At 41.6% G+C, this 11,581-nt stretch overlaps 2 protein-coding genes across 2 annotated transcripts; both read left to right on the top strand.

Moving 5' to 3' along the window:
- The first annotated feature begins 402 nt into the window (after positions 1-402).
- LOC311578841 (keratin-associated protein 3-2) lies at positions 403-1,139 on the top strand. The gene has a single exon (XM_084748910.1). It carries the CDS (start codon positions 480-482, stop codon positions 777-779), a length of 300 nt encoding a protein of 99 aa, XP_084605036.1. The 5' UTR covers positions 403-479; the 3' UTR covers positions 780-1,139.
- A 5,261-nt stretch (positions 1,140-6,400) lies between these two features.
- Positions 6,401-7,152, top strand: LOC311578842 (keratin-associated protein 3-2). Its single transcript, XM_084748911.1, has one exon. It carries the CDS (start codon positions 6,471-6,473, stop codon positions 6,768-6,770), a length of 300 nt encoding a protein of 99 aa, XP_084605037.1. The 5' UTR covers positions 6,401-6,470; the 3' UTR covers positions 6,771-7,152.
- The last annotated feature ends 4,429 nt before the right edge of the window (positions 7,153-11,581 follow it).

Genomic DNA, 11,581 nt, shown 5'->3' with positions numbered 1-11,581 from the left:
ATGTTTGAAGTGTACATTGTCAGATGAGATAGATAGATAGATAGATAGATAGATAGATAGATAGATAGATGGTAGATAGTTTAAAATTAAGAAGAGCAGAGGAAGATTGTAAACCCTGAGGTTGCATCTGAGTCCTCACTTGATCAAATTACTTGTAACTCCTCCTAGACAGGCCAGAATGCTGTAAACATAAAATGTGATGATCTTATGACAAAAATGACAGCGACATGAGTCAAAACTCCAGTTGAATTAATTGAATTAATAAAGGCAGGAATTCTTAATAGACATGAAAATGCCAAACTGATTAGGTAATCCTAATGGAAAGGGTGTCATAACAAAACCAGGATGGACTGGAAGCCTTCTGGCTGGACTCACACCCACTGGGGAGGATATAAAAGAGTCCAGACTGAGAAGAGACATTTGAACCTCAGACACTTCATCTTTGCAAGGGACCAAAGCCAACCAGACCCCCCATCACCATGGCTTGCTGTGTCGCCCGCTGCTGCAGCGTCCCCACCGGCCCTGCCACCACCATCTGCTCCTCAGACAAGTCCTGCCGCTGTGGGGTCTGCCTGCCCAGCACCTGCCCACATACCATTTGGCAACTGGAGCCCACCTGCTGTGACAACTGCCCCCCACCCTGCCACATCCCTCAGCCCTGTGTGCCCACCTGCTTCCTGCTCAACTCCTGCCACCCAACCCCAGACCTGCTGACTGTCAACCTCACCACCTATGTGCAGCCTGGCTGTGAGGAGCCCTGCATCCCAAGGTGCTGCTGACCTGTGGCTCCCTCGCTTGCTCAGTGGCTGATGCCGAAGACCCCAGGAGCTGCTTAAACAGTTGTCTCATTGCTTACCACAATGTTATCGTAAACAGGTGGCCTAGGCCATGAAAACCCAACCTTTGATTTTAATGGCAAGAAATCAAGAAATTTGTTTATGCAAATTGGATGAATAGTCCTTTGATTCATTGGAACAGGTGAATGTCTTCCATAATGAAAATTCTATTGAAATCTTTCAGATTTCAAATTACAGGGTTTTTGGTCATGTTGCTTCTGGGATCTCATTTTCTATATTGAGTATTTTCAGAGGCAAAATAATTTCCTGATGGGTTTTCTAATAAAACTGTATTTCCCTGGCCATGTGTGTTCTTTATTTATGTTAGTGTTTGGAATACTTGCCTCTTAAAATTGATGATCATTTTTTTTTTAACTGCAGAGAGTTCTGAAGGAAGGCACCACTGTAGCTAGCTTGCTGGCCACCTTCTTGATTTGTCTGTCTTTAATGCCCATCTTCTCTCGTTTCCTTCAAACTCATCGAATCCTCCAAACAACATTACATAATAATATGAGCAGTGTTTACGTTATAAGTTTAAGATATGAGTTGTTTACATTATTAAACGTTCTCAAAATTACAAGGTTAGCTACTGAGGCAGCTGGAACTTAACCCCTGGTATGTCTGACTCAAAAGCCCAATTCTTTCCCACATCAAAAAACGTCCAATACAAACAGATGAAGAAATTTAATCAGCAGCTATGACACAGATTCAAGACATGCCTGAGAAATGTAAAACATGTAAGATCCCTCAACAAAATCATCACATCCAAATTTGACAGAAAGGGGGTAAATTGCCTCTAATCAAAACTGACAAATATTCAGCTATAAGAGCCGGGTTGCCTTGAACTTGCTTTCACTTACAGAGCTTGGAGTGGTCAGCTCCAGCATCAGGACGCTGACACACACTTTGGTTGCCACCTGTTACCACAGAGGTTCTAGTCCAGCAGCCAATCGAATGCCAGCTGCTTCTAGGTGACAGACTGAGAACCAGAGCTAAAATTTCCACCAAAACTGGGCACAGTTGTGCCTCTAACTCTAATGATTAGGAAGCTGAGACAGGTGGCTAGAGAGATCAAGGCCAGGCTGGGCAACACAGGGAGATTCTGCCTCAAAAAAACAAAAAAAAAAAACAAAAAAAAAGAGAAAGAAAAAAAGAAAGAAAGAAAGAAAGAAAATTGTCTAATTTAACATATTAGCTGATTTTATGAACTTAACCTGACAGGGAATATTCTTTTCTGGGCTTATGAAGAATGTCTATTATACATAAGTATATATAAATAAACTTATACTATGCATATATGTATATATTATATGTGTATATATAATATATGTATTATATAATATATATGTGTATATACTGACAAACAATACATATAGAAAAACACAAATCAAGTTCTGAAAAGGTCCTAAGTCAAAGCCAAAAGAATGTTTGTGTGGGGAAAAAAAAAAAGACAGGTAGGTCAAGAAAGCAGAGAAGACCATACCTAGATAGATCTACTCTAAAATACCTTCTAAGGCCCATTAAGTGTCATTAGAGAGGAATTTCCCAGAGCACCCCACAGGCTACTTGATGCCAAACTTTGAAAGTCTGCCACTTAATCAAGAATCACATGCTTTTCCTGAATCCTTTATTTTTATGAGTAAAACTTGTTGCCTATCTCTGAGGCATGGAGCTTCCATTTTACGTAAACGGTAGCCCATCGCTCCTGGACACTACACTTAGTCTTTAGCAAGTGGGTCACCATGATCTAAGGACTATTGTGTCACCTTTCTAGGCCTCACTATCTTTATTCATAAGCAAAGCTGAGCGATTTCCAGGTCTCTTGGGCCACTAAAGAAAAAATATGTTCATAAAGCACTGCATGTCTTGTCAACAAAAACGAGTGTCATCACATATCTGTTATTTAATAAGTGTTCTAGTCTATTAATATAACTTTAAATCGCATCTATGACTAGTGAAGCATAAGGCCCTACATACACAATAACGAGTCTTTTCATTGAAGATACAGAGCAATAGTGCACTCTGAACAGGAGATTGGCATCATTTGGCCACGAAAATCTGATGACCTGCACTCCACTTTTTTTTTTTTTTTTTTTTTTTTTTTTGGTCTCCAGAATATGCCAAAAGTAACATCCTTTCCTTTTTTTATTTGCTCTTGGAACCTAATCTTTCCCTCCCTATTATGATTTCTAATATCAGCAATTTACAATATGTGTGTGATAAGCCTTTCCAACTGACCGTAAATTCCATGAGGATGGAGATAAAGTTTATTTTTGTTCACACAGCACCAGGCATTATTCCTCAATAAATGACTATGTCATTAATTCTTTTTAAGGAATGAGATAGAGCAGAGGAGATAACTTAGTTGGTAAATCATTTGCCTTGCCAATGAGAGGACTTGAGTCTAATTGCCAGGATTCACATATACAAAAAGAAAAAGAAAAGTGGGTGTTGCGGCACATTCTTGTAGTCCCAGTGTTGAAGAGGTGGAGACCGGAGGGTCCCTGGGGCACACTAGCCAGCCAGCTGTCCTACTTGAGCAGTTCCATGCCAGTGAGAGACCCTGCCTGCAGAAGAAAAAGTGGAGGCTTGAAGAAATGGCTCAGAAGTTAAGAGTACTTGCTGTTCTTACAGAGAAGCTGGGTTCGGTTCCCAGCACCCACGTGGCCAGCTGTCCTTCAGGTTCCAGAGCTCTGTGCCCTCTCCTAGACTCTGTGGGCCCCAGATATGCACATGGCATACATGCACACATATGGGCAAAACACTCATGCACATAAAAATAAAAATAATAAATATTTTTGAGAAAAGAAAGGGTAAGTGGTGTGTAAGGAACGACGGTGGGGTTTGTCCTTCAGCTTCCACATACACATGCACATGTGGACCTCAATACAAACACACACACACACACACACACACACACACACACACACACACACACACGAGTGAAATATTTATTTCCCCTAGGCAATATAGTGTGAAATTTGGCAGCTAATTCACTCAGTGATAAACCTCAGGAAGGTTCCAGAGTATCAGAAACAGTCAAATCCTCTCTTTCAAAGAAAACAGCGAGGAACTCTTTTGAGCTTTTGAACTTAGCGTACACGTCGGCCATTTCCTCTTCTCTCAGATACTAACCCATACTTTTACTTTGTTTACTTATTTAATTGGCATGAACTTTCATGCTCCATGCCTGCTGTCTCATCTAAGGTTTCCCTCTTACTTGCTTCCCTCCCCACCCCCTCCTCCTTCTCTCGACTGCTTCTTTAATCTTTACTTCGCCTTAATCCGCAACTTACTTCGATAATCATTAATACTCGTCTTTGTATACCATGGACTCTAAACTCTTTTTATCCATCCTGAGGCTCACTGTGCTCCTTTAAGTAAGAGAAGGTACTCCTATGCTCTCAGTGTGCTAAGACTCCAAAAAGTGGGCTGCCCATAGTAACAGGGAAAGGGACCAGTACTCCTGGGGCCAATAAAGAGCTCCTCTGGCTCTGGATGTGGTCCTCTTGGTGCACTAAATCCGTTTTCAAAACATGCAGACACACCTACCGCAAACCACTGATGGACAGGTCACCTTACAGTAGGCAGTGAGGACAGTATGAGGCCCATGGCTTAAAGGGTGCATGAGCCTGAGCTGAGCCGGAATGTTCTAAGCTACAAGTCTAAGCCCGCCCAGGAGCACACCTAGTTTGCTCTTAAGCACGCAAGTATATCTGAAGTCTAAATGGTGCACTGGAGGGAGACTGGAAGGGGTCTTTCTGCCCACAGGGGGACAAAACATTCAAATCAATCTGGGTCAGGCCCATGAGTCCGCTTTCTAGGGCAGTGGTTTTACTTGGATCCTAGCGTTGTGGTCTTAAGTTGCTCTTTCATTTAACATTCCAGTTTCATTCTACATAAATTATTAATGAACTTCACTGAATTCACAGCTCAGCACTTAACAGCCGAGGAAACGGAGCCACAGCGATGGGAACGGAGCTAATTCTAGATGCCTAGAACACGTAAGGAGCCTGCGTCAACCTAACTTGTTATGGGAGAAATACAACAAGGAAATGTTGTCTTTCACCTTGCAAATTGGAAAGGAATTTGAAAATTATTTGCAGGACGTACAGGAAAACAGGAATTCTCAATCAAACACAACTGAAAAGGTGCCGGCGGGCCATAGTGTAACGAATGGCAAAGGCTTGAAAGCATGAGACGTTAACATCTGACCCTATAACGCTATCTGGTGATTATCTCTACTTCAGAACAATCAGGAACAAACACAAAGATTCACAGAGGGAGTCTGTACCACCACAGTTATCAAAGGAAAAGGTTGAGATTAATATTTTAAAACGCAAACGATTAATATGCAATCAGCTTCTCTCTCTCTCTCCCTCTCTCTCTCTCTCTCTCTCTCTCTCTCTCTCTCTCTGTGTGTGTGTGTGTGTGTGTGTCTGTGTGTGTGTGTGTGTGTCTGTGTGTGTGTCTGTGTGTCTGTGTGTCTGTGTGTCTGTGTGCGTGTGTGTGTGTGTGTGTGTGTGTGTGTGTGTGTGATGGTTTTTGTTTTGTTTGTTTTTGGAGGGTTTTTTGGTTTTGTTTTTCAAGACAAAGTTTCTCTGTGTAGCCTTGGCTGTCCTAAACTTGTTTTGTAGACAAGGCTGTCCTCAAATTCACAGAGATCTGCCTGCCTCTGCCTCCCTGAGTGCTGGGATTACAGGCAAACACCACCACGTCCCACTTAAAATGAAATCTTAAAATAACCCAGAAGTCCAATTACATGATAAATACTAGGAAACATAGAAAATGCCATTATTAAATATGCTTAGGAAGGCAAGATAATTGAAATATATATGCTTATACAAATAGGTACATTATAGAAACTATATAAAATGATTTCAGAAATGTAAAAATGGATGATTGTGTATAGTCAAAACTAATTCTATTATATGTACATATATATGTGTGTGTTGTGTGTATAATATTAATAGATATTAATATATAATGTCTACAAATGATATATTTATGCTTTTCTACATTTTAAGATTTTAATAAATATGTAACACTTTATGTCAAAATAGTATTTGTAAAGTTTGTCCATATTTCTTATCAAACTCTTTTCCTACTCTAATGTAATTCCAAGCTTCAAATAACTCAAAGCTTATAGGCAGTAATAAAATTAAATTCAACTCTTCAAACAATAAACAGTTCTGCATCAAGATGATACAGAAAGGGGCAAAGAGAATAAAAAAGTGAGGCGCAGGAGAGAGAGAGCAGCATTCTGCAGATTACTGTCATGCCCCTTCGGTCCCCACATAGCTTGGTGGTGCACTGTAATAGCAGAAGCCTTTTGTGGTACATCATAAAGCTCGTGTCCTAGTGACAAATAGCAAGAGTAATCAGTTAAGATTTAGCAATGAATTCAAATAAAAGGCAATTAGCAGAATAGGGACTCTTTACAGGCATCTAAATGGCAGGCCAATTAAAAGGTAATGGGAACTCGAACATAAACAAGAACCAGGAAAGAAGCCCATTGGTGGAGCCAACGCCCACTGGGGAGGGTATATAAGAGCCTCGAAGGAAGAGGAGACATTTGAACCTCAGACACTTCATCTTTGCAAGGGACCAAAGCCAACCAGACCCCCCATCACCATGGCTTGCTGTGTCGCCCGCTGCTGCAGCGTCCCCACCGGCCCTGCCACCACCATCTGCTCCTCAGACAAGTCCTGCCGCTGTGGGGTCTGCCTGCCCAGCACCTGCCCACATACCATTTGGCAACTGGAGCCCACCTGCTGTGACAACTGCCCCCCACCCTGCCACATCCCTCAGCCCTGTGTGCCCACCTGCTTCCTGCTCAACTCCTGCCACCCAACCCCAGACCTGCTGACTGTCAACCTCACCACCTATGTGCAGCCTGGCTGTGAGGAGCCCTGCATCCCAAGGTGCTGCTGACCTGCGGCTCCCTTGCTTGGCGCCTGCCTTCGGAAGATACATCCCAGAAGCTCTGGCACTTACCTGGCAGAACCTGCAATTACTTTACTCTGATTTAGAAGTAGGAGTTGAAGGACACTGTTGGGACAGCAGCCTCCCCTGCCTACCTCAACAAAAAGAAACCAGAGTCTTCGGTAACTCAGCAGCTTTTATCTGTAACCACATGCAGTTTGGACGGTTGATGCTTCAAGCCTTCTAAAGATGTTGATTCCTTCATCATAATGTGCGCCTTTCTTTGGGTGTTTTGGGCTTCTGTTTTCAGTCTTGGGTGGTATCTCTCTGCAAATCAAGGAACTTCTTGGTGATCTTCCTAATAAATTCAATGTCTATGGCATAGCACAAACGTCTATAATGGCTTTTCGTTTGTTTCTATAACTTCGTTAAATGTGTTTCTTAATTCCTGAGGTCATCATTTTCAGAAAAACCAAGAGCATAGGTAAAACTGAAAATAATGGCAGTAAAGCAAGACTTAGTGGTTTTGTTGACCTTGCTATTCTGGGAGGAAACTATGTGGTCTGGTGTCATAGTTAAGGTTTCTAGTGCTGTGATTAAACACCATGACCAAAAGCAACTTGAGGAGGAAAGGGTTAATTTTACTTACATTCCCTTATCACAGTCTGTCATCAAAGGAATCAGGGCAGGAACCTGAGGCAGAAACTGAAGCAGAAGCCATGGGGAAACACTGTTTATTGGCTTGTTCCTCATGGCTTGCTCATCCGGTTTTCCTATGCAATTCAGGACCCACTTCCCCAGGTGCCCCTGGCCCATTGCTGGTCTCTCCCACACCAATCGTTAACCAAAACCATACCCTACAGACTTGTCACAGGCCAGGTTTATGGAGGCATTTTCTCAAAGATGGCCTCTTCTCAGATGACTCTAGCTTGTGTGTCAAGTCGACAAAAGACAAAAACAACAACAACAAGAAAAAAATCACCAACCAGGACACCTGGTATACAGAGTTGAATGAGAAATGCTTCCCACTGGCTTATGTATTTGAACCCTGGACCCCAGTTGGTGGCACTGATTGAGAGGTTATAACCCTTTTAGGAGGTAGAGAAAGTTCATGACTGTACAAAGGGCTGCCTTTCAGGGTTTATACCTTGGCTCCACATCCTGGTTTCTCTGTGTGTCTTCGTGTCTTTCCTCTGCTCTCCTCTCTTCTTTTTCTTCTTCTTCTCTCTCTGTCTCTGTCTCTGTCTCTCTCTCTCTCCTCTGTCTGTCTCCTCTCTGTTTGTGTTTCTCTCTCTGTCTCTATCTCTTTCTCTTTCTGTCTCTTTGTCTCTCTGTCTCTGTATCGGTCTCTCTGTGTCTGTTTCTTTCTCTCTCTGTCTCTCTCCTCCTTCTTTCTCCTTCTGCTCCTCTTCCTCCTCTTCCTCCTCCTCCTCCTCCTTCTTCTTCCTGACTGCCAGGCCTGACTCATACTCTGGCTGCCACTCCTTCTCCACCATTATGGACCACATCCCTCTGGAATCATAAGCCAAAATAAACCCTTTCTCCCAGGTTGTTTTTTGACCACCACAACAAGAAAATAGCTAGAACCCAGCATACAAGAGTTCAGCAGCCAGACGGACCTGAAGGTAAATTTCCCTGAATTGTCTGCTCAGAGCTGCTTTTAGGCCATGGTTATTGCTGTGCTATTCATTGTGCCCTGGAAATAGAACCCTCCTAAATGCCCATCAGTAGAAGAACAGATAAGGAAAAATACACAAAGAGTTGTTCCATGTAATTAGTCACTGGGAAAAATGTAAATCAAACCTCAGCATTTGCACAGGGTAGAATGTCAGAAGTCGTAGCATCTGACGTGACTAACTGGAGAAAAATCAGATTAACCAGACAGCTCATTTATTGATGACAGAATGAGTGATATGACCTCATTATGGATTGGATATTAAATGTCCCCCAAAATTCATGTGCTGAAGGCTTGGTCCCCATTTGGATGGAATGTTGGGAGGCAGTAAAACTTTAGGAAGAATGGCCTACTAGCAGGAAGTACAGGTTTTGGTAGTGTACTACTGAAAACGTATTAAGACCCTGGCTCCTCCTCTCATTATCTGCTTCCTGACAACCACAAGGGGAGAAGCTTTTTCCTTTTCTCCTTCCTTCACTTTCTGCCATGATGTTCTTTGTACCTGGTTCAAAGTCATAGGACCAAGTCACCACAGACCAAAACTTCTGAAGTCATGATCCAAAACAAATTTCTTTTAAGTTGTTTATCATAAACATTTGCTATAGTTGTAGAAAACTAATATAATTCCTGCAAGGATAAAAGTCTCTAAGTTTCTTTTTTAAGACTTAGCTTATTTATTTTTAATATTTTTTATTTTTAATTATATATATTATATCTGTGTTGGGGTGTGTATGTGTGTGTGTGTGTGTGTGTGTGTGTGTGTACGTGTGTACACATGAGTGTAGGTAATTGAGGTGCCAGAAGAGGGTGTTAGATCTTTCAGAACAAGAAGAACAGGTGGTTGTGTGCTACCTGACGTGGGTGCTAAGAACCAAACTCATGTCCTCTGCAAGAGTTGGAAGGGCTCTTAACTGCTGATAGTCTCTGACAGTTTCTTATAAATAAAAAAAAAGAAATATAGAAACATATACCTACCAAGACCTCAATATTTTTTCTCTTAATATTGACCCAAGAGGAAAAAATACAGCTATAAAAACATTTGCAAGTGAATGCTATAGAAGTTGTATTTATAACATTCATCCACAGAAGAGACAAAAATATACCAAGGTGACAAAACGCTGATGTAACATCAGATAATTAAAAGATATAATACTAACTGAAGGAAGCCGGGCATAAAATTATGCATACTATGTGACTTTATTCATAAAACTCATGAATATTGAACAGTAAGCCATGGTAGTTGGAATCACTATAATATTTACCTTTGGAGCCAAGAGAAAAAGGATACAACATAACCTCTCAGTGTGATCTTAAGCAAGGTGATCCCAAAACTACACCTAGTCATATATAACATTTTCTAAATAAATTAATGTGAAGAAAGAAAGTGAACATGTTAATAGCTATTCGATCCTAGGGGCCCAAGATGACTCATTTAGCAGTATTAACTTTCATAAAGTAAGATACATTTCCATGTTTACTGTTTGACAACCACAGTAGGAAACACAGGTGTTGAGAGAATATGCCTTGTGTCTGTATGGAAACTTAATATATGTGATGGCCTATAGCTTAGGCAGGAAATAGGAGGTGAGACACCCAGCAAGCAGAAAGAATTCTGGGATAGAGCCAGGCACACAAGATTCACAGGGAAGATGTGAGGAGGACTGACACGTGGTACCTGAGCAGAGGTAACCAGCCACGTGGCAGAACTTAGACTAGAATAAATGGGTTATTTTAGTTTATGAGCTGGTTGGAGAAGGGCCTAACGACATGGCCTAAGTATTTGTAAATATATTTTGAGTCTCATGAGTCATTACTCAGGTAGCTTAGGGCTGGGATGGAAAAAAACCACATCAACACCAAATTTTATGGTAAAGGCGAGTAAGGCCCGAAGGGATTCTATACCTGGAAAAAAGAAATGCAGCTAATGAATAAGAATGCTGCACTTAAATGTACATCTAATTCAGCTATGTGGAAATACTGCCACTAGGGCAACAATCTTCATCCTCCACCAATTTTCCTTGTCTTCGATATTAGTATTTGTAAAGGATTGTGTATTAAAACATAAGTCCCTATAAGAGTAAATAGATTTATCTTTAGCAAACTTTAATCAGTGGGTTGTTATATGCTAAGGACCACAGACAAAACCTAGTATGTCTTAAAAGAGACTTTGGGGGGGTGGGGGAACAAGAGGATCCCTAGAGCACATTGGCCAGCCAGCCTACACTTCAGGTTCTGTGAAAAACTTCATCTCAAAAGTTAAGGTGGCACATGCCTCTTATCATACCATCCAGGAAGAGGCCAGCCTGGTTGACATAGTCTACCATGTCAACCAGAGATATATAATGAGACCCTGTCTCAATAATAATAATAAAAGAATAATAATGATGATGGTGGTGGTGGTGATGATGATGATGATGATGTAAAGAGCAATTAAGACATAAGACACCCAAAATTAATCTCTGGCTTCCACGTTCCCACATATGTGCATATGTATGCATTTGTGCATGCATGCATGCATGCGTACACACACACACACACACACACACACACACACACACACAGGTTTGGGGATATGCCATATGAAAGTGTGTCTCTGCAAATTCAATTGTTAATTCTGTACCAGCAGAGAAATGTGGTCCATCACCAGTCTCATATTTTGTAACTATTTGTTCCTTCCTCACTTGCCTTGGGCAATCTAGAATTGTATGTGGTTGGCTTTAGTAAAAATCTGACGGCTAATGGCTGGGCAGGAAGTGGAAGGTAGATCTTCCTGGAGGAGACATGGACTCTGGGAGAAGATTCAGAAGAGGGAGATTCTCCAGTGGGACAAGGAAGTGGACAGCCATGAGCAGGAGCAGAGAGGTAACGGTGGTCACGTGGTGGGATGCAGTGCAAAGAGTAGCTGAGACACCTAAGCTTTAAAATATTAATAAGCCTCTGTGTCATTCTTTCTACCACTGGTGGGTTGGAGATAGTCCCGCTCTACACAGGTGGGTGGGCTCTTATTGATGCTGGAAGCAATTTTCTCTGTGTTACTTTTGAAAATGAAATAAAACCCAAAATTAAAGTCATTAAACAACCTGAAATTACACTTTATAGCAGAGGTGAAATGCTGGAACAAATGCGAAGAAGTTCTGTTACAAAT

Source organism: Acomys minous, assembly GCF_964271855.1.
Source record: "Acomys minous genome assembly, chromosome: 12".
NCBI classification, from domain to species: domain Eukaryota; kingdom Metazoa; phylum Chordata; class Mammalia; order Rodentia; family Muridae; genus Acomys; species Acomys minous.
This window is presented reverse-complemented; position numbering and strand designations above follow the sequence as displayed.